Source organism: Arvicanthis niloticus, chromosome 5 (assembly GCF_011762505.2).
Source record: "Arvicanthis niloticus isolate mArvNil1 chromosome 5, mArvNil1.pat.X, whole genome shotgun sequence".
NCBI lineage: Eukaryota > Metazoa > Chordata > Mammalia > Rodentia > Muridae > Arvicanthis > Arvicanthis niloticus.
The window spans coordinates 84,137,628-84,160,864 of NC_047662.1; the positions used below are offsets into that span (position 1 = coordinate 84,137,628).

The 23,237-nt window shown below is 48.9% G+C and overlaps 2 protein-coding genes across 8 annotated transcripts in view; one reads left to right on the forward strand and one right to left on the reverse strand.

The window, feature by feature from the left end:
* The first annotated feature begins 18 nt into the window (after positions 1 to 18).
* Positions 19 to 12,148, forward strand: Ambp (alpha-1-microglobulin/bikunin precursor). Its single transcript, XM_034502817.2, has 11 exons — positions 19 to 151; positions 672 to 863; positions 1,972 to 2,114; positions 3,409 to 3,485; positions 4,443 to 4,559; positions 5,379 to 5,480; positions 6,178 to 6,224; positions 9,495 to 9,576; positions 10,580 to 10,747; positions 11,067 to 11,240; positions 12,024 to 12,148. The coding sequence occupies exons 2-11, from the start codon at positions 750 to 752 to the stop codon at positions 12,047 to 12,049; spliced, it is 1,050 nt and encodes a 349-aa protein (XP_034358708.1). The 5' UTR covers positions 19 to 151; positions 672 to 749; the 3' UTR covers positions 12,050 to 12,148.
* A 3,354-nt stretch (positions 12,149 to 15,502) lies between these two features.
* The window catches only part of Znf618 (zinc finger protein 618), a 167,790-nt gene continuing 160,055 nt past the window's right edge, over positions 15,503 to 23,237 (reverse strand). For all 7 annotated transcript variants that reach the window (XM_034502815.2, XM_076934825.1, XM_076934828.1 and 4 more), the window contains one exon: positions 15,503 to 22,863. In XM_034502815.2, the coding sequence (XP_034358706.1) occupies positions 21,347 to 22,863 (1,517 nt within the window). In that variant the 3' untranslated portion in view covers positions 15,503 to 21,346. The remainder of the gene's footprint in view (positions 22,864 to 23,237) is intronic.

Genomic DNA, 23,237 nt, shown 5'->3' on the forward strand with positions numbered 1-23,237 from the left:
CACATGGTGAGAAGACCGCAGGAGGCTGCCTGACTTTGGAGGCTCTGCCCTTGACCTCCCTCCTTTCTTATAGTGGGGTCCCCGATGGGTCTTGTCATTCCAAGAGAGTCAAAAGCTATGTCTGTGAAAGGCAACTGCACTTGCTTCTGAGGTGAGCTTGGGGGGGTTCATCTGGGTCCTGATGCTATTACTGTGGGAAACCAGTGTGGCTCAGTGAAAGGATAGCATCTCTCCCTGTTCTATTTATCTTAAAGGATATGAGAGGCTGGACACCAGAAGAAGGGTCCTGGGAGGGAGGATGCCTTGCTCTATAGCCAACTTCCCTGGGCCTTAGCTTTGTCATGTGAGAAAGAAGCCAGAACCAGGCTACCTGTATCTGCTGGTTCACTGGCATGAGGTCCATTGGGAAGGACTAGAAGGAAAGGCCAGTCATTGCCTGGCCTTTCGTCCTCTCCCTGGGGAGAGTTAGACCTATAAGGAAACTTCTAGGGTCTGAACCCTATGGTGCTTGGTCAATGTCCCTTCAGAGTCAGTAACTGTGGCTTCCTGTCCACAGAGTTGGACCTGGGCTGGGCTGTAGAGATCGATTAGAGCTGGCCCAAGACCCTGATTGGCCCTGGCTAAGCAGAGCAAACACCAAGGTCATCATTTGCCTCTGGCCCCTTCCCCAGCCTCAGTTTGTAGCTGCCCCTGGCAGGAAAGTCGTCCCTGTTCCCACACCAAGCTGTGAGACTTCAAAGGCCAAAGCCATGCAAGGTCTCAGGGCCCTGTTCTTGCTGCTGACTGCCTGCCTTGCTTCGAGAGCTGACCAAGCGTCAACACTACCAGACATTCAGGTTCAGGAGAACTTCAGCGAGTCCCAGGTAAGACTGCCCTCTCTAGCTGAGGTGGCCACAGTGGCAGTAGGCCCATGCTACTGGGCCTTGCTGGCTAAGGCCTACCTGTCCTGTCTTGGGGGTCCCCATCTTTCTATCTTGTAGATGGCATCTCAATCTCTAAGGGCCCTTCCTGACCAGTCTATTAGATTATTCCGAGATTCTCTGAAGATACAGCTCCCTCACCTGCCATTCGTTCTTTGGGGCCCTCTATAAGCCTAGTGTCTTCCAAATCTGCCCTGTCCTCCTGGGTCCCCAGAGGAATCCACATACGACAGGTGGCATAGGGTGGGCACGAACCTGTGAGCTTTGGGGACAGGCTTGTGGGATTATGGGAGGAAGAGAGGTAGGACACTGGTTGGTGGGATTGGGCAAATTACAAAGTGTGAGCCTGAGGGCACCTTGGTCTGTGGCAGACATGGCACTATGTGTCTGTGTGTGGCTGTGTGCAAATATTTTTGAATGTGTGCACGTGTGCGTGCATGTGCATGTGTATTGTCGAGCCAGCAACCCCAGCTTTATCCTGGATCATAAAATTATCTGAGTAGGGGGGGCCTATGCACCTCAATGCTGTCTCCATCATCTATCTGGGTGGTCTCAGAACTCTTCAGGTGATTTTTCTATACCTTAGGATAAGGAACAGGTGTACTGGAGGTCCAGGGGTTAGGCGGTCAGCATTGTCTGACTGGTGTCGAGAGGAAGAGGTGGTTGGCTGGTCCTAGAAGACACTACCAGGTTTGTAGTGTCTCCATGGTACTTCCGCAGGCTACCTCACAAGGTGACAGACACTGCCATGGAAGGTATAAACCCAAGCCTCAATTTCCAGGGCAGTGGCAGCTGGTGACCTCAGAATATCTGGCCTGGATCCTATTTTCCCACAGGGGCATCTCAGACTCTTTACTTCTGAGGGGCAGGACTTGTGTAAGGCAGGGGAACTCTGCACACCTCTGCCCTAAATATGCTGTACCTGGAACTCGACTGTCGCCCTGAGACACTGTCCCTTAAAGGGCTGGTCCTTGGAGAAGAGAAAGGGAATGTGGGCACGTCTTCTCAAAGGCCTGGTTAAATCCAGATTCCAGCTTGTGGTTCTTCCTAGATCTATGGAAAATGGTACAACCTGGCGGTGGGCTCTACCTGCCCGTGGCTGAGGCGGATTAAGAACAAGATGAGCGTGAGCACATTGGTGCTGCAGGAGGGGGCGACAGAAGCTGAGATCAGCATGACCAGTACTCGATGGCGGTGAGTGGGGTGCAGGAATGACCAGGCTCCCCAATACCCCCCATCTTGTCCTGGGAACCACAGCTAGGACTTTGCTTCTGAGCCTCAAGTTCACTGCTATCCTCCCCAGCAGATGTCTCATGTGCCTCTCAAGGACCACATCTCCAACACTATGCTTCTTGTGCAACTTGCCTCTTCTTGGGTATTCTCCTTTGGCTGAGGAAGGGAACAAATACCCCAAGGACCTAGCTGGAGAGCCTCAGGCCAGTGGGTCTAGGGTGAAGTTCCTAGACTCTACCCATTCCTTCCTGCTGCTGTGCAGTCCGTCAGGAAGTTCTCCCCCTTCTCCAAGCCTCTCCCACCTGCCCTCTCTCCACTGCTGACACTGTGGTCCAAGCCTCCATTCCTCTGTCCCTCCATCCGTCAGTCTGTCTGTCCCTCCCTCCTTCCCTCCTTCCCTGACTCCTGCAACCCATCTACTTTTCTTCCCTCCTTCGACCTCAGTCTTCTCCTTTGATCCAGTCTTCACCCAGCAACCAGAAAGATTTTTTTAAAAGCCACACTTGCTGATGAGAACCTTCCATAGCTCCCCACTGCCCTCAGTACTAAGAGTGAAATCTTGATGTGGCCTCTAGGCCTTTCAGCTCTACCTCTCCCTACTCTGTGCTCCACCACAGCCCTTGCAACCCTCTGCAGCAGAGCTTTCAGCTCCCAGAGTCCGTCACACTCTCACCGCTCCAGGCCACTGTGCTTCTCCCAGTCTCCCCGCCCTAATTCTATGAGTCCCGGGCACACTATTTCCATGCCGTTTCTTCCAGAAAGCCATCTTAGGCCCTCTTGAGTACAGTCTCTCTACGTACTGCTGAGGAGTACACTGTTTGCATCTGGCCCAGGATGGACTTCCTGGCCCACGTTACTACAAGCCCCATGCAAGGACAGGCCTGCCATGTTTCCTCTGTGTCCCCAGCATATGGCACAAGTGTTCACAGGACAAAGAGTGACTGTGTAACTGTAATAGAATTCTATAGGGCTTCCCTGACCCATAGGAAGTGCTGAGAGACCCCTCTGACAGCCGTGAGGGGTATTGATGTGTGATCCCCGTGTCCTAGATGGGAACATTAAGTAGTGAATGAAATCTGAGCATCGGTTCGTCACTGCCACCAGGGGAATGTGCAGCAATGATGACAGCGACCTTACTGCCAGGACACATGAATGTGTCCCTTTTCTCTGTCCCTCATGTACAAAAGAGAGATTTTCAAGGACTAGGATGACCATGAAACAAGATATTTGGAAATTTTGGCTTTATCATTGCCAGGAGAGGTGTCTGCGAGGAGATCTCTGGGGTGTATCAGAAGACAGACATCGATGGAAAGTTCCTTTACCACAAATCCAGTGAGTGAGGGAACACACCACAGTCCCTTCCTTCTCCTTTTACCTAAGAAGTCATCCATCCTTGCCCCAAATGCATCACTGCCATCTTGGCACTCCACAGTTCCCTCCATTGAGCATATGACCAGACCCCGGAGAGGTGCAGAATGCCAAGGATGGCATCATCAGCCCCCCACCCCTCAGGGCCCATGCTTGGTGTTTTGTGGCAGAGGGATATGGGCCCAAATTTACTCAGAGATTTAGCAACTGTCTGTTGATTGTCCTGTGTGTGCCAAATCATTGTGCATGGGATGAGCACATGGATGGTGACCGAGGAAAAGGTCGAGTGCACGCACAACAGTAAGCAAAGAGTTGATGGGTCATCTGAAAGACAGGCGGATGGAGTGATGGAGGGAGAAAAGAAAGGAGGAAAGACAAACAGACAGGAGAGAAGGAAAGGGGAAGGAAGAAAGGAAAGCTGGCCATGGTGGCTCATGCTTATATTCTCAGCAATGAGGTGGAGGAAGAAGGATCAGAAGTTCAAAGTCATCCTTGGCTACATAGCAAGCTAAAAGGCCAGCCTGGGTTAAATGGAACTCTGCTTTAAAAAAAAAAAAAAGAGGGAGAAAAGAATGGGAATCTGGTGGGAGAAAAGTAATGGGCAAGAGAGGAGGGGGAACGGAAGGGTAGAAGGAAGAAAGAGAGGAATGAAAAGAGGAAGGTAGAAAAAAGAGAGGAAAGGTAGGGAGGGAGGCAGAGAAGAGGAAACAAGAGCGGACTCAGAGTGGGTGGATGAAGTGGAGGTGGGTGAGTTGATGCTGTCTAGCAGCTGGGGAGAGAGGGATGCTGGGTGAGCAGATGGCGAGCCCTTGGGAGGACTGTGTGGTTGTCGGGATGGATGCTGAGTGGAGGACTGGGTATGAGCCTCCAGGGTGAAGAGCCTAACCACTGGCTCCTTTGTTCTGCCTGCACCCCACACAGAATGGAACATAACCTTGGAATCCTATGTGGTCCACACCAACTATGACGAATATGCCATTTTCCTTACCAAGAAGTTCAGCCACCACCATGGACCCACCATCACTGCCAAGCTCTATGGTAAAGGCCTTAACAATGAGTCTGCTGGAGCTGGGGTTGGGGAGGGGTAGGTCAGAGATTATCCATCTATGGACCATGGGCGGGAAGGAGCAGGAAGCTTGCCTTTTCTTTGCGAGAGAACTCCAGGTTATGGAGGGACAATGGGCCCTCTCGTCTTGAAGAGGTAGAGCCCAGCATCCTGTGAGGTAAAATTTTCACACTATCTCTAAAAGCCACTCCTAGGGTCGAGGAGACAGTTCAATGATTAAAGTGCTTGCCACCAAGAATGAGGCCAAATCGAGATTTCCAGAACCCACATAAACACCAGGTCGGTGTGGTCACCTGCCCGTAGTTGCAGCCAGTAGGTGATCTGACAGGATCTGACAGGGGATCCCACACAAGCTGGCAAGGGAGACAAGACGTATCTGTGAGTTCTGAGTTTGACTGAGAGACACTACCCAAAGGAGTAAGGTAGGAGAGCAGTGGAAGCGGATTCCTTCTTCAACCCCTGGCTTCCACCTGCACAAGTGCCCACATAGACAAACACATGTGCATGTGCACACACTCATACGTGAGCCCCTCCCTCCCATGAAAACAGAAAGGAGCTGGGGGAAAGTGACTCTAGAGTCACCAAGGCCCAGACAAGGCCAATGAAAATAGCCCTGAATAAGGACCCAGGACCTATGATGGGCCCAGTCTCTCTCTTGGGGAGCCATCTTTCAATGGTATGTCATAGAGAGTTAACGGGCCAGTCCTTTCCACACTTTTCACTGGACACAGTCACCCTAGCTGGCCAGGGTACCTAGGGTTCTCAGTTTCTCCTCTGCTTTCTGTTTGCAGGCCGGGAGCCACAGCTGAGGGACAGCCTTCTGCAGGAGTTCAGGGAGGTGGCCCTGAGTGTGGGCATCCCTGAGGACTCCATCATTTTTATGGCTGACAAAGGTAAGTGGTATTTTGCCTGATGCTGAATTTTGGTCCTTTCCTCCTTCCTGCACCACAGAGAACATCCCCAGTCCTTGTATCTTCCTATAACACTCAGAAACAAACAAGGTTGCAGTCTTCTCCCTCTCTACAGAGACTGAAAGGGCTCCGGGGTTTGCCCCAAGTCTCCGAACATGCACTAGCAGAGCCAGCAATTAACCAATTCCATTCTTATCCCAGGGTCACGAATCTCCAGACACTGCTGGAGAGGCAGCAAAGCCGTGGGGCTGAGGGCACAGACTCCACAGTCAGAGTACCCACCTTGAAGCTTAGTGGTTCAAGCACAGAGGTGTGACTTCTGGCCAGCCATCCTAGACCCTTACTTACCTCATCTGTCAAATGGGATAACAATGCACTTCCCCTCCACCCCAAGGCCCACTGTGAGGGGTCTGTGAGAAAAAAGACATCAGAGGCTGCAGCATGATGCTTTGGAAGTGCTCCATAAATGCCCCTGTCGATGATCTTCTGAGGATACTGATGGAGTAATGTGGGTCTGTTAATTGTGCCATCAAAGGCTTTGAGTGCAGTGAGGAGGGCCCTCCATGAAGTGCTCTGAAGGGCACAGTGTCCACCAAATAGAAATCTGGGTTTAGGACATCTGTCCACCCTCCAGAGCCTGGGTCTCTTGCTCACTCTTCTTTTGTGTCCTCTGCCTTAGGGGAATGTGTCCCTGGGGATCGGGAAGTAGAGCCCACTTCATTTGTGGTGAGTATCTCTTCCACCCCTCTTCAACAGCCCCACCTCAGGCACTCTGTACAGACTGGTACCTCACTAGGGTTTAAGAACTGGCCAGCAACACCAGTTTCTTGGGCACAGGAACAGAGACAATGCTAATGTCTCTGGGGAGAGGGATGAGGCACACAAGCACAGAGCTACAGCAGCCTGTCAGCTTGCAAGGCCAAGTGTGGAAATTGCAAATATTGTTCCCCAGAAGCCTATTCACACAGGGAGAGTAGAAGGCTTGGCCAAGATGTTGGCTTCCAGGATGACAGCAGCTGCCTCCTTGGAGCACTTAAAATCCAGACTAACGTGACTATTGTAGTCCCCAATAGTGACAAAACACTGAACCTGGTCCAATGGCCAGGCCACTCCTTGTCTTCAGCTTTGTATTCATGTGTTAAAGGAAGCTCACCAGAGATGATCACTTAGACATACAAATAGTCAATTGAAAGTCTTTATTCCAGTTGGCTGGAACTACACTCAGGGACCTGAGGAGCCCCAAGTGTCCAGGACACAGGGTTTTGTTGTTGTTGTTTCTTTTTGTTTTGTTTTGTTTTTAGAGGCAGAAACCATGTTCTCACATCTCACTCAGCAGCTGCATGGGGGGAGGTCTTTTCAAAAGTACATAGTTTGAGGCAAGCACTTTTAACAGAAGCTAAGACAAGTTAGCTAGGACACCCCAATCTCTGGTTCTGAGAACAGAGATGGGTAATTTTCCATGGGATTCTCCATCGAGGAGGCCATAGCCTAGGTAACGCTGGGCTAGCTTCAACAAGAATACAAGCTATAAGAGCTCTGCATGTCCTGACCTACCATACACAAGCCCTGTGCCCAGGCCATGGAACAAGCCTCAGCCATAACCACGGCCGTGCTAAATCTTCTGTGGAAGATGCCACAGCCTCTCAAGCCTGGGTTCCTGGGTCTTCTGGGCCTTTCCATTATACTGAATCATTTACCACTTGGTATTGCCCCAAGGAAGAAGCTACATTTCTTTCACTTTTGTTTTTATTTAATGTTCATGGATTTTTTTTTTAACCTGTATGAATGTATGTGTGCTATGTGTGTGCACTACCTACAGAAGCCAATAGAGGGCATCAGAGATCCTAGAACTGGAGATATAGACAGTTGTGGGCCACCATGTTAGTGTTGGAAACCAAATCTGGATCTTCTCAAAAGCAGCAAGTGCCCTTAACTGCTAAGAAACCTCTCAAGCCCTGCCCCCTTTTCACTTTTAAAAGGTTTTTTTTTTTTTTAATGACACAAAATTGCATGGCCATTATGGCATTTATTTATTTATTTATTTATTTATGTATTTATTATTTGAGACAGAGCCTCACTATGTAGCTCTGGCTGTCCTGGAACTCACAATGTAGAGCAGGCTGGCCTTGAACTCACAGAGATTTGCCTGCCTCTGCCTCCCAAGTGCTGAGATTAAAGGCATGTGCCACTACAACCACCTGGTAACTATTTATTTTGAAATGTATGCTTTGCTGGCATTATATACTTTTTTCCCCTCAATTTTCTTTTTTATTTAAAATTTTTTAAAAAAAAAAAAAAAAAAAAAGGCTAAATCCAATGACATACCCCAGCTGGAGATACCATGACACAGCTAAAGCTTTCCTTTCACAGAGCCATTTGGCTCAGTTACCAGGTGTTTTGTTTACTTGGTGCCAGTGCTAAGGCATCTACTAACTCATGTCCCCTTATTGCCTAACTGATACTGGTAGAAAGCAGGGGGAGGGAACCATATTTATTTGCTTTGTAGCTTATCATAATTTCCTTACAATTACATTTTACTTCTGTCTTTTAAATTTTCTTTTCTCTGGTGGAAATGTTTCTATCAGAAACATTTTACCTGCCAAGAAAAACACATGCAGCATATTTCTGTTTCCCTGCTGTCTTAGTCAGGGTTTCGTTTGCTGTGATGAAACACCATGAACAAAAGCAGCCTGGGAAAGGGTTTATTTGGTTTACTCTTCCATATCCCTGTTCATCAAAGAAGGAAGTCAGGAAGGAGCTCACACAGGGCAGGACCCTGGAGGCAGGAGCTGATGCGGAGGCCACAGAGGGGTGCTGCTTACTGGCTTGCTCCTTGTAGCTCAGTCAGCCTGACATCCACAATGGGATGGGTCCACCCACATCATTCCCTAATTATGAAAATGCTTCACTGGCTTGCCTACAGCCTGATTTTATGGAGGCATTTTCTCGATTGAGGTTCTCACCCCTCAGATAGCTTCTGTCAAGATGATATAAGAATGGGTCAGCACACTTACTCAGATTACACTGTGTTTCTGTGAGTCTATAATACTGTCAGCAGCTTGGGTGAGAGGAGAACGACTGGGTTGCCATCTTTCTCACGATCTACATCATTTGCTCTTGAGCTTCTGTGTTTAAATCCTCCCGTTTACCCCAAGGGCCTCCAGGCTCCCTGTCCTTCTTCTCCACAGTGTCTATTAGGAAGTTTTTGTTTGTTTTAATTTTTATGATTTTTTCCCTCATAACTGAACAACTCAACTCTTTCAACTCAGGAAGTTTTTCTTCTATTGTTTTTAGCTTGTTTGTCTTCCTTCCACAACACCTAGGATGTGGATTTATTTCCTGCAGTGTCTAAAATGGCAGTTTATTATTTCAACTATGAGATTAAACCAAACCTCTTTTACAACTCTCATGGTTTTCCTCACTGATGGCAGCTGTTACACTGATAGATGCTATTGAGAGTTACACTGATGGCTTTTTTTCCATATTTATCGCTCTCTTTTTTTCTTTATCCTTGTGGGTTGGAATAGTCCTTCAATTTAATCCAATTCCTCTAAGCAGCTGTGTTGTCTAACTTGTTTCCCTTTTCTCCATCTCTCCTTTCTCACCAAGGAAGACCTATATGTCACCAGGTTAAGATGAATCTGGAAGAGACCACAGACTCTGATAGTTTTCAGTTACCCCTTAAAAGAAGAAACAGTCTCAGACCACCATGCTTCCACCTTTTCAAGTCTTAAACCACTCCTGTGAGCAGACAGGCTGCTTAGTGACCAAAGGCCTTCACTCCCATCCCTTCTTTAATTGGCCTTGAACTCTGCCTGGGGGTTGGGGTTGGGGGAACTCTACAACCAGAAACCCTCTTGAGCCCTTTCTGTGAATTGATTGACACTGAGGCTAGCTAGCATCTCATTAGGCAGTCTGGTCTGTTTCCACAACTTCAGGGATTCAGGTAAGCAACCACACTGAGATCTCTGCCAAGCTGTTCTCTTCTCTCCTTAGAGAGCCCGGCGGGCAGTGATGCCCCAAGAAAATGAAGGGTCAGGGACTGAGCCACTAGTGACTGGTACCCTCAAGAAAGAAGGTAAGATTCATTTGCTCACCTGCTTCAGCCATGCTGTGGAGAACAGAGTCCACGGCCGGCTGAGCCCATGACCAGTTCAGCCTGGGTGCCTCAGCACTGCAAGGCCTATCTCTCAGCTCGGATAGATGAAGTTCTGAACCCTCTTGGGTTGGAGAAAGAGAGGCAACAGATACAGTCCCAGGCTCAGGAGGGCTCAGCTCTGCCATGAGGAGTGAATTTCTACCCTGTCGGTATGCTCACCAAGCCTTGGTTTTCTCCATATATAACGGGATACTCATCACCTGAGCTGACCTTTAGGAGTCTTGTATCAGTAAAGAAGGATGTAAGGATGCCTTGTGTGGATGTCAGTTCATTTAATTTGCTCAGCAAATTGCCAAGCCTGCTCCATAAATGGCAAGTCTTGTGCCAGACATTTGGTTTTCCTTGGCTCTTTGGGTTTTTGTGAGACTTCCAAAGGAGCAAATGTTAGGTCCAAAGGACAGCATCATCAAAGGGCTGGTGATGCTGAGGAAACAGAGGTAATGAAAGGCACTTCCTGGCCCAGGAGAACTCAGGCATCAAGATGTCCAGGCATCAAGAAGCGTCTTATGGATGACAGGAGAGCAAAAGCCATGGATCTCAGGAGAGCAAAGGCAGGGATGATACCTTGTGAAGAGGTCAAGGTGGCTGTTGGTGAAGGCAGCCAGCTAGATTCTCTGGGCAGATAGGTCTTTGGGTCACTGGTAAATCTCCCATTCTGGGTTGTGGAGTGGAATGATGACTGATTTTTGAGCTTTTGGGTTTGGGTATTCATTCTGAGCTTCATCATCTTGAGGTGTAGAAGATAAGGGGCACCTGCTTCTTATCCAAAGGGTGAGTTGATAGACCTCTCTGTCAGCATGGATGGTTCGTATCAAGTTGCACACAGGTACACAGCAAGCGGTTAGCATGGGTGATGCATATCAAGTCATGCACAGATAAACAGCAAGTGCTCAGTAAGTGCTACTCTTCTGTCTCTTCCCAGACTCCTGCCAGCTCAACTACTCAGAAGGCCCCTGCCTAGGGATGCAAGAGAGATATTACTACAATGGTGCTTCCATGGCCTGTGAGACCTTCCAATATGGCGGCTGCCTAGGCAATGGCAACAACTTCGTCTCTGAGAAGGAATGTCTGCAGACGTGCCGGACCATAGGTGAGTGCATCTTGTCTTTGCACCCTTGATGTCTCCAGTTCTCATTGTCCCACGGATCTGTCTGCCCATGAGCAGGAGTTAATGTTTTCTCAGGGTGGTTTTTCATAGGAAGTCAACATCTAGGTGCAGGTAACCTGGGTCACTCATGTTTTGTTTCTTTGTTTGTTTGCTTTTCTGGGGACCCATCCAGTTTCCCAGTCTGTAAAAGAAGGACCGTGGAATCTAGATGTTCAGGCTCCCCTGGCCTTGTCTACTGTCCTGTGCATGTCCCCAATAGCAGATGCAAGATTAACACTCCATGACCCTCTTTCCTCCACAGCGGCCTGCAATCTCCCCATAGTCCAAGGCCCCTGCCGAGCCTTCATAGAGCTCTGGGCATTTGATGCAGCACAAGGGAAGTGCATCCAATTCAACTACGGAGGCTGCAAAGGCAACGGCAACAAGTTCTACTCTGAGAAGGAGTGCAAGGAGTACTGTGGTGTCCCTGGTGATGGTAGGAGGCCCTCAGGAGTCCAGTGAGGGGGTCCTGGCAAACAGTAGGAACTGGAGAGTCAAATTATGGACTCTTTTCCAGGGGAGCTGCCTGGTTCACTCTCTGGGCCTCAGCTTCCCAGCTGGGAAATGGGACAAACCCAGGAATATGTCCTATCTGGTCCTAGCTGGACCAGAGAAGATGCTAGCCAGGCACCAGCAGAAGGAATGCAGGACAGCTGAGGAGCTGGATGGGTCTGCCCTCCATCCTTCAGGCTGACCACATGAATCACAGGCTCGCCCCCACCCTTTTTTAGTGTTGAACCTAACCCTGTCACGTGCCTAGGCACTAAGCTACATCCCAACCCTAGCTCACTCCTTTTTAAGGCTTTTGTTTTGAGGCAGGGTCTCAATGAGTTTCTCATCCTGCCTTGACTTTTCTCTGTAGCCCAGGAAGGCTTTGGTTTATTTTCTTCCTGAGTAGCTGGGAATCCAAGCCTGTACCACCAGGCTGGGCTCCAAGAGCAGCTAGAAGTTGTAAAATGGGACAAACTTCCTAACTCCAACTTTCCTCTCCAACTTTTTAGTACCAACTTTAGGGTTAGTGCTCAGTTTGCAGGATGACCAGGGTAGAGGGGCCACTTAGATTCTCTGGGTCTTGCTATTCCCACTGGAAAATGGTACTTCCAGCAAGTCAGAGAAGGCAGGCCAGGCCATTCCATGCAATGACCCTAAGAGAGGTCATTTAGCAAGTGACGTTTCATTCTTGCCCAAGGACCCATTCTGAGTCACTCTGTGTCCACAGGGTACGAGGAGTTGATGCGCAGTTGAAGGTGCCAGTCTGCAAGCCAGAGGTAGCCACTGTCGGTCACAGTGCAGTCCGGCGTAGATGATCTGGACCCAAATAAAACAAGCTGTTATTTTCTAGCATCCTGTGTGTTGGCATCTCATTGTCACAATAAGGGTATTGGAGGGGAAGAGAGGCTTGGGGCATAAGTAAACCAGCCTTCCCAGGAGAGAAAGATGCATGGCTTGCCATGTGACAACTTTCTATAGTTCAAGATCCTGGCTGTGCACCGTTTCAAACACAATAGTTCCTAATTCTTCAGTAGTGGAGTGGGGTTATTTTGATTTACAAAGATAACATTAAAAAAAACCTGCCCCCCCAAAAAAACCAAAACAGTAGATGGTGATGGCGCATGCCTTTAATCCCAGCATTCAGAAGGCAGAGGCAGGCAGATCTTCGTGAGTTCAAGGCCAGAGTGGTCTACAAAGTGAGCTCCAGGACAGCTAGGGCTACACAGAAAATCTTTGTCTCAAAACAAAACAAAACAAACAAAGAAAACAAAGAAGCAAAAAAAAAAAAAAAAAAAAAAAAAAAAACCCAAAAAACCAAACAAAAAACTCCAACCAAACAACAACAAAAAGAGACTGGGTCTTTAAACAAGGCAACAACATTTACTAGACACTATTCTCAATTCTAAGATCTGCTCCCTCCCCAAATCCAGAAACTCTGGCACTTGTTTCTAGAAGAGGTTGCACAAAGGTCACAGAGATGAAAGGACAAATACATAGTGGTGTCCTAGAGTGCCCAAGTGCCTGAGGTTGCCCCCAATCCTTGCCACACAAAGTCCTTTCTAGTGTTTTCCTCCAAGCAGTCAGCTTGTTCCCTTACCCATCCAAAATCACCCGGAGCTGCAGCACCTGCTGTTTCTCCCCCTTGACCTGGACTGTCTCCTGGGGTCCTCACCAGCCCTATGCCCTGATGGATTGTCTCCTGGGGTCCTCACCTGCCCTATGCCCTGATGGATTGTCTCCTGGGGTCCTCACCTGCCCTATGCCCTGATGGATTGTCTCCTGGGGTCCTCACCAGCCCTATGCCCTGATGGATTGTCTCCTGGGGTCCTCACCAGCCCTATGCCCTGATGGACTGTCTCCTGGTCTTCCCACATCTGCCACAACCAGCTGAGCCCTGGACCAGAGTCCAAAGCACTGGGCTGGGCAGATTCTTGCCATGTGGGAAAGAAGGAAGGTGGGCTGGCCAGGGTAGCTTGAGGACAAGCTTGGCCCATGCCCATGCCCTGGAGAGTCTCCCATAATTGTCTGGTACTAAGTGCATCCATCCAGTACCCGGGTGCTGGGCAGATAATGATGGATGTGGAAGATGCCTGGCTTGATATGCTCACAAGTGGAAAGTCATCCTTGCAGCAGAAACCAGGCCAGTGCCCGGAGAAGTGACCACAGTGTTCAGAGTTGATGGCTAGTTCAGCAAAGGGATTGCTTTTCATGCCCTGAGGCCATGTATCGCAGTGTTCTGTCAGGCAGGCAGGATGTGAGTCTAGAACACTCTATTGTCCCCTGGGACACACAGGAACTTTTTTTCTTCCAAGTCTGGGATTTGAGGTTTCTAGTTTCCACAGAAAAGATTGAAGGGACAGTGTTTATGATCATAACTCTGGTTTGAAGTGGACAGGGTAGAAGCCACGAGGGAGACAGGCAACTGTGTAGAAAGAAGTTGTGGGAAGGTCCCCAGCTGGACTGACCATCAGCATCAGGATTGCATCCACCCTCATCTGCCAGAAGCAGCTGCCGATGGGAGTTTGGAGGGACCACTCTGAAGTGGAGCATTTTGGAGTGACCTGGAAGACAAATATTTCAGAGGGCAAATATTAAATACAAGTTCCACATGCTGGCTGGCTCCCACTAGTGGGAGAAACATCAGATTCACAGTTTTATTTGTTTGTTGTACAGTTCTGTTCTGGATTCTTTATGAAAACCCAAACGTCTTCACAAAAATCCATTCAGTTCTTAGTGGCTTTGGGACAAGATCCTTCTATGTAGCCCCCTGCTGGCCTCAAACCCAAGATTGTCCTGCCTCTACCTATCCAGTCCTGGAACGAGACGTGTGCTACCCCAGGTGGGCTGCTCAGTTCTTATGGGAAGACGAGCTGAAGGTTCTGGGCTGTCCTGAGGATACTTCTCCCTGTAGCTCACGTGTCCTGTTCCCAACTGTCTGTCCTGAAGGCACCTGCTTCTGTGACAGTTCTGAGCTATCCCTCAGGACAGGCTTTCCCTGGGACTTGCTACAGCCTTGGGGTTTTTAGTGGTTACTTCATATTTACTTGATACAGTAAGGATTTGGCTTCTTAATAATCACCTTCTTGAAAGGCCATAACCCAGAGGCCTGGCCTTATTTGACCCTTGTGGTGAGGGAATTCAGAAACTTTGTGGACACCACAGACTTCCTTATAATTTCAGGTGTGGAGAAATTCCCGTACCAACTTTATCTGCGGACACAGAGATGCCCACGGTTCCCTTGTAGAAGCTTCCATGAGGCATGCCTGCAGGGAGAGGCTGCATGCACGTAATTTGATGGAATTTTTTCCAGAAGATCCTAACAATCATCTCCTTAGAATGAAGCTCCTTAGCACTAGTGAGGGACTGGGTGGAGCCTGAGGTGGGGAGGGGGTTTGCCCTTTACTTACCTGGAGGCTAAGCGGGCAGCTTTCCAATGCTGGGCAGCTTTCCTGTGCTGGGCAGCTTTCCTGTGCTGGGCTTCCTTGAGGTCCACATGGGCCACAGTCCATTTTCTGCTGGGATCTTTTCTCCCTCAACTTCGAGCCTATGGAAGAAAGGCAAAAATGTCCTCTTGTCTTTGACATCAGGCGCAGAACAAGTGGCAGGAGCCAACACTTCATGTGCTTAGAGTTCCGGTGCTGTCAGGAATTGGGCTGGTCTGCCCAGGAAAAAAATGATGCATGTAACAGCTATAAACACATGCACGGTGCATGGGAGACTCCTCCTACTACAGCAGAGGCCTCATGGAGGGCTGTAGCATGGATGTGTGCCTTCTGTACTGAACCAGGACTGATCCAAACCCATGCCTTATTCTCTGACACAGGCCTCTACAAGCCATCCCATGGCAGGTCACGGACTCCTTGGATGCAGATGAAAACATGTACTTACAATATTGTCAGCAGTTCCATATTCTCACACCGGGATGTAGATGAAAACATGTACTTATAATATTGCCACTTTTTAAATAAACCAAAATTCCAAAATCCCCACTATTGATCCCATATCCACCAAACACTGAGCTGGGTCTAAGTCGTGCCAACCAATGACCCTTAAATGAAGAATGGGCAAGCATGACTTCAGCGTGTGACAGGTTCACACCACCTTGGTACTGGACTTCTGTTCTATTCACCCAGCCACTGCAGTTGCTATGTTGAGTGGGTGATAGGGCCCAACCCCAACCCTAAGAAAAACACCACACACCAGAGGTTCCTAAAGGTTGTTTTATTGTAAAACCATAAATACAACACTGACATGAACTCCGGTGCGCACTTAGGCGACTGATCCTCTAATCATTGAAGGATGTCTTTTTACCTTGGCATTAACCAGCTGGGAAATGGTTTGGGGGTTGGGGGAGGAACTGGATCTTGGGCCAGGGCTTTTGGTGACTTAAGGAACCCAGTGGAACCTTCCTCTTCTCCACATCCATGGGAATATTCCACTTGTGGACAAGAACAGACATGTGAAAACAGTAACATTGAGACAGCTCAGCTTCACATTTTATTACTCCATAAAAAATCTTAAAAATTTTTCTGTTCCTTTTTTCCATTTGACATCAGTAAAATTTTTAAACACCATGAAACCAATTTGGCTGTGAAATGGAGAAACAGTACCCAAAGTAAAATAAAACACCCCAAAGAACACACAGAAAACCCTAAATAAACCCTCAAGTTTGGCCTTGGGAGTTTATGTATCACAAGAACTGGCAACTCAACCCCATGCAATGTGGCTCCCTGAAGGACTGCTGGATCCACACCATCAATACAGGAGACCGCCAATGACGTCTTTGTTGATTAACACAGCAAGTGTGATGCTGGGTAACTTTTTTTTTTTTAAATACAGTACATGGTACACAGGGTCCCTAAGATAGCCCTGCATAAACCCCCGTGAAGACTTGAGCCAAGCACTGGCTGTTTATAAAAATATTATGTTGCTACAAAAGTATAAATTAATACTACTGGTATTAAGAAATATTAAACACATAAAACTTATAAGGATTAAGAAAAATATTCATTAATACCTGTAGAAAACTCTGGCCTAAAAAAGATACTTTTTGTGTGTGTGTTTGCTTTTTTGTAAATTTTTTTTGTGTTTTTAATTTTTTTTTTTTTAAGATGACTTGAGTTTCTTGCACTCGAAGCAAGACACAGATGTGTCTATGGTATTGCCTAGAACGTCTTTACTACTGAGACAGGATGGAGGCGCGCACACGTGGTCACTGAGTAGAGGACAGGAGGAATGGGGCACCAAGGTGTTCTCAAGATTTACCTGATGTGAACGAATCACCAACGTGAAATTGTGGGGAAAAGAAAAAAAAATAGGATCAGAAGACAACTGAAAATAATTCATGAGTCTTAAAAAATATCTCTGTTTCGGGTTGTTATACAAAATGGCTTCCTGATGCCGGGATCTGGAAGGCCCTGCCACATGGCTCTTACTCTTTCATGGTTGGCCAGACCCAGTCCAAGTCAGGTCACAAGCTTGAGCCCTGTTTGGGAAGCCACCCACCCTGGCTGGGTGGAAGAACGGTCTTAGGTGAGCCTCTGGCACCTAGATTGGGAGAGCCCTCCTTCCAGTGGGTCTGCAAATCCTGGCTCCTAAGGACAAGGCTGGGCTCTGCTCCTTTAAGGAACTTTGGTTCAAAGAGTCAAGGTGCCCAAGGATGGTGGGACCTTGGTGGGTGGTGATGACAAGACCAACTCCAAGGCTAGTCAGCTTCCCATTTGAGAATGGAACCTTAAAGCACCACCCTCTTCCATGTGAGGCCTATACGTGCTCAGAGACCACAGGTTCCCTTGGACAAAGCCAGGGCTCTCCTGATTATCATCCTCAGACCCAAATGAGAGACGAGGAAAAACTACCACAGCCACAGAATCCCCTGGAGAGCCTGCAAAGGGGAAATGGGAAGGAAACAAGAGGAAACACCGCATCATTGGTTTGCCATAACTGGCCTAGCAAACATTTGCCACAGTGAAGGGGAGGGGCAGCCTCCTGTCCAGCTTTCCTACTGCCCTGGGGACAGGAGCCCCTTTGCACCGTCTCCAGGGTATAGCCTGAGCCTCACTTCTTGATTCTGCCCTCCAGAAACCTTCTTCTAGATATATGACAGACACAACAGTGTCACATCACTGCCAAGACCAGGAAGCTAGGGGCTTGGCATAGCTTATAGGGTAACGAGTGTCCTGTGCTCTCTCCTCTTTAAGCATGACATGGCGAGGCCTGGGGTGGCATGCCACCTACATCTGAGCTTTGATACTTCTTGGTAACCTTGTGTCCTCAGAGTGAGCATGCACCACACCCACACTCTCCTCAGGAAGTCTAGACAGAGGCCACAAATATCGGGGACCTTGCTCCAAAAAAGGGGGGGGCAGGGGGCTCCAAAAGCAGAGATTCAGTTTCACAGTGGAAAACATGCCTTGTACAATTCTTCCATTTCTTCAAAGTGCAGGAGATCAAATTAGTCAAACTGAAATGAAGACTCTTGGCCAGCCCACACGGCTGGTGCCCAGTTCCTTCCTAGAAACCTGGAGATGAGTTCTCATCAGTATACCAGCTGCCCTTATCACCAGGAAACAGGTACCCTTACCTCAGCCAGGGGCCAACCCCACAATGCCAAATGCAGAGCCATCAAGCGGGATGGTGATGGCATCCTTTGTGCCATAGCACATGGCTTCCTGTACAAGCCAGCCCCAGGGATGAGATGCAGGCAGCTGTGTTCACATAGAACTCATTGCATCCTGGGCACTGAAAGCCATGCAAGGGAAGCTTGGCAGGAGGACTCAGGTGTTGGAAACAGAACCACACTGAGAACAAGTGCTTCCATATACAACCATTCCTCTTCCTCACAGACCTGAGATCTCTTGAGTGACTCAATCCCAGGCAAACAAACTGCAGGCCCTGGCTTGAGCTTGACTTCTAACTTGGGGAGAAGCACCTCTTCTCTACTTCTGTGTTTGGGTCCATGCATGTTAAAGTAACGACCATTTTTGTCCAGAGATTCATACAGCTCAAGGTAGGCTGTATGCTAGAAATGGTCCAGCTTCCTGGTGTCCCAGCCCCCAATAGCCTATGGTGGAGAGACCTATAGTGGTCACAGAATCAGGAGGCAGATGACAAAATCCTTCTGAAGGCTGAGGCCAGCCCAGGCCACTGGAGATCAACTGGAAGAGCCTATATTAGCGCTTTGGATGAACTAGAATTTGGTAAGTTGGATATTGCTGTTGATGGGGCCTGTGGCTGGACCTGGGAGATCTTTGGGATTTACTGAGTTGTTGATTGCAGGATGTGCACTGTGGAGATGGCCCATATGACAGCAGACACTGGGCACAGTTTTTCCGGTTGGGGACACTAGAGAGAAATGATAGTCTGCCTGCCGCCTTATAATCTTTGAGGACAAGGCAGCCCAGAGACGGGTTCTGAGGACCAAGCAGGGCTCACGCTAAACCTAGAGAGGCAATCTAAGCCCCAAGGATAGATGATGCAAGGTGCAAATGAACTGGACAGGAGGTGACTACCTATGACCAGATGCCTGGAGTTTAACACTAATTTTCTTTCTGGAGGGAGAATATTCCATACTCCAAAAGAATACCTGCAATGCACATTTCTGGGCTTGGCTGTTAACAGCAGCTCAGGCCCAGCTCTGCCTGAGGATCTGTTTTCACTGACTGCACTAAGCACCCAGCTTCCAGTGTGGCTACAAGTGCTGGGTTATGGCCCCATTCCCAACAGATGAGGGAGACTGGAGGTATCCTTCATCATCAATCCAGAGGCCACCTCCTGGAATACCACGGGCAATGTGAAGACATTCCTACATTCTTCAGAGAGTGGCATTCAGTTCCTGTTTTGGATCTATTATTGACAGAGGTTCTTCTGATGGTAAGTGCCAAGTTGAAGACACTGTGATGGAAATGTCTAAAACATCCCTTGCCATAGGGATTGTATGGTGTTCCTGAGACCATAGCTTGCTAGCGTGGATGTGGACGCAGCCTTCTCTGATCTGTTTGTATGTTTGAGACTCTACAGGAGAGCTTGGTTGGTCTCGTGAGGCGAAGAGTGTGGGCTTAGGCCTCAAGATCAGAGTTCTGGAACCTTGAGCATAACTGGAAGCCACTGAGTCTTTAAATTATCTTCACTCCCCACCTGACAGAGACCCAGGGGAGAGGACTATGGGTACAGTGCTTTTGAAGTTGAGGTATCTTTCAGTTGAGTAATGCTTTATGACGGAGGAGGGGGGCAGTCCAAGCCCCAGGTAGAAGAGGTGCTTTTGCAAATAACCCCTCAGGGGTGGCCATTCTCAGCCTGAGGTGTAAGCAGCCCCATGGCACAGCCTGTGGTCACTGGAGGGATCAGAGACACCAAGCTAAAGACCTTTATGGGGTGGTTATGCTCATCATCCTGTGAAGAGAATGGCGGCCCCCTCTTGGCATCTGGACTCCGTGGAGAAGCACTAGTTCCTGGCCAAGGGGATTAGAAGCAAGGGCTAACACCCCCTTTCACAGCATTTAGTCAAGCACACCCACCTGCAGAATGCCAACTGTTCAACCAGCAACATACTGTGCTCCACCACTGTCCTGACTACAGATCTGAGGTGCCTGTGGGGACCTCTGAGGGTTGTAAACTCCCCAAACCTCTAGGACTTGGGGAGGGGGAGAGACTGTGGGTCTGGCAGACAGAAATATGGACTTAGTCAATGTCCCTGTAGAACTGAAGGTCAGGCTGTGGTGAGTAGGAGGAAGCAGTCTGAGTCCAGGAGGCAGACATTCAAGAGGTGGACATTCACACTACCACAGGCAGGAACCAGGCAAAGTTTCTCTCGATGACACTCAGGACCCCTAAAGCCACATGCTTCCCACAATAGCATCTGCCAAACCCTACAGCCAAGGACCCACAACTCCTCCCAAATCCCTACCCCAGACCCACAGCCATGGCCTTGATCTTGGTTAGGTGAGTCCTGAACACCGCCACTGAGATGAGCTAGTTTACAGTGTGATTTAGGAATAAGGGGCAAGTAAAACAAACAAGACTCCAGCATGTAAGTCAGACATTCAGTGCCTCCCAGAAGAATCTAATCACATGTGAAAAGAAACCAAATACCCCAAAAGATTAAAAAAAATTGCTAAAGTAGTGTGAAAAATGACAACAACAAATGATTGGAGAGTCAGCTGTATGTCTCTGGAAAAAGAAAGTCTTGTTTTTTTTTTTCTCTCTCTCTCTCTCATATTAAAAAGTAGAACATCAGCTTTATATTTCTAGAGTCTCCTTTCCTGATTTGGGGAGATAGATAGTGTGTATTCTAAGGCAGCTGCCCTGGACATCTGAGGGGGAGGTCACAGGTACAGCAGCTTAATGCCCTGAAGGTGAAACAAGAAATCAAGTCCAGTGCAGAAACTGTCCATCTGATGCAGTTTGGAGAATTGGTCAGAGCAGCTGGGGCCGAGGATGGGCACCATGGGTTGAGGGGATGAAGGGATGGTGAGGGAGGGCCGAGGTTGGGGATGGGAGTTCAAGCCACTTCAGCCCTCAGCTGCCTGAATACTTCACAACCCCAGCATCTCCCAATCTGCACACCTGAAAATGGAGTCCTTAGAGCCCCTGTCTGAGAAAAGCGAAACCGTTACTCCTGCTTTCCCAGTCTCTCAGCTTTCCTGACACACCCCGCTCAGTGCACACACACCTGAGGAAAGGCATGCATGCACGCACCAGGGTTGTGTGTTTGTGTGTGTGTGTGTGTGTTTGTCTCTGTGTGTGTATGTGTGCACACATGTGGAGGTTCTCTGGCTGTGCATTTGAGTATGAGCTTCCCACACCCTTTACCCATGCAATGTCATGTGTGTGGGTATGGACACGTGTGCATCTACTACACAACACACACACACACACACACACACACACACTGAAAAAAAAGCACTTAAGTTCCCAAGGGGCATTTACAATGAGGTTCCACAGTGTTTAGAACTTAAATTTCTTTGTTTGTGACAGTGTTGTGTGTGTGTTTTCCTAATGTTTTTCTTCTTTTTGTCTGTTTTTTTTTTTTTTTTCCCTCAAAGTTGAGTCTTAAAGCATGTTGGATTTCAAAAACATGAGCTTGTTCATATCTTCGGGACTAAGCAGTCGCCTCCTTTTGATCAGAAGTGCTTGTTCACACATATTTACACACCCGCTTCGAGCCCCTACAGCAGGAACAGCCAGGAGCCAGAAGGCTAGCTTGGCCAGTTTTGTGTGCTTTTGGGTCACGCATGACCAGTACTGGAAGAGATCGGGAGTGGCCTGAAAGAGGGGTTCCTGAAGGTAATCATATACTTCGTTCTTGCCAAGCCGGTCATCCTCCTGAGCTGTGGGGTGTTCTCCGGTGCCTGAGCGGGCCTTCTTGGCAGCAGGTTCGAAGTCGGCCTCCTCAGCCCAGGACTCCTTTACCTCGTTGATGAGTTCGCACACCTTGCTAATGATCTCCTCGTGCTGGTAGGGTGGCACCGGCCGAAGTTTCTGCTGAGGATCCAGGATCATGGCCACCTTGTGGGCTGGGTGCACCTTGAAGTTCTCCTTGAGTGCTTCCAGAAAGAGATGACACAGCTTGCTGACGGTGCCCGCGTCATTGGCCTTGGCTGTGAACAGCTTCTCTAGCCTGACGTAGGTAGGGAGCACCAGCTGCAGGGTGGGCTGGCTTTCGTTGCTTAGCTCTATAACTGCCTGCTTCACGGGTGTCAGGATGGCGGCCAGGTTGCTCAGCAAGTGCTTGTTGAGGCTCTGGATGAGGTTCATCTTCTTGGCACGGCTGTAGAACTCGCAGATCTGCTCATAGCGCTCGTGCACCAGCAGCAGCGAGTCTGTCACCGAGTTCCAGCAGGGTGGTGGTGACGTCTCCTCCAGAGAGCCGAAGGTCTCCTTGGCCAGGCCTGTAGAGCCTGCTAGGTCCTCGCACACATTGAGCAGCTCGATGACCTCATGCATGCTGCGGGCCTGCAGCGTCCGCTTGCTCAGTACGCTCTGCACCACTGAGTTCAAGGCACAGGCTGAGCAGCGAAGGCACATGCCAGCCTTAGAGAAGGCGGACGTGCTCACCCGGCAGTCTGTCACGTATACGGTCCGGATCTCTGACATCACAAACTCTGATAGCACGTTCTGTACCCAGTGATGCACCAAGTCACCACTGTCATGAATGTCTGCGCCCTTCACACCCAGCACATAGCTCTTGATGTGGTTACCCTCAGCCTGGTAGGCCGTGAGGATGTAGCAGGAGTCAGGGCCCACACTCTGGGAGTGGCATGTGACACCGATGCCCAGGCAGGCGTTGCTGCCCAGGGCACACGTCACCTTCACCTTCACCTGGTTGTACATGCGTGGCAGGTGCTTCAGAGCCAAGGTGTTAAAGTTGCCTAAGATCTCAGTGACCGAGAAGGCCCCGTAGCGGGCTCCACTGTCTACCAAGGTTTGAGCCAACTTGAGGAACTCCTTCCCACTGACCACGCTCAGTGCGCCCAGGTCAGCGCACATGACCCGCAGCAGCCGCTCTGCGATGTTTTGCCGTTCCTTCTCAGGGATTACACTGTTAGGTGTCAAACCACTGGTTGTGGCTGGCAGGGGACACAAAAAAGAGAAAGGATTACTTTTGACGTTCAAAGCTGCTTAACCTGGCAGTAGCAATATCCTAAATGGCTAACATGAAGAATAACAAATGCGTTTTGTTTTGCATGCAAATTGGTGTGGACTGTATCATACATATCCCTATGGTACCATAGGAATAAAGTTCTATGGTTGATAAATAATGCCTGCCGTGGGCATAAGGATGGTATACAGTGGTACGTATGCAACATACTTGCCATATGTGTCAGTCGCCTAAAACTTTGAATACAACCTTTTCCTCAGCAGGAATTATATAGGAATCTATAGTGAGAAAAGTGTTATAGGGCTACTATCAAAAAAAGAGCCGATGGAAATTGTTAACATG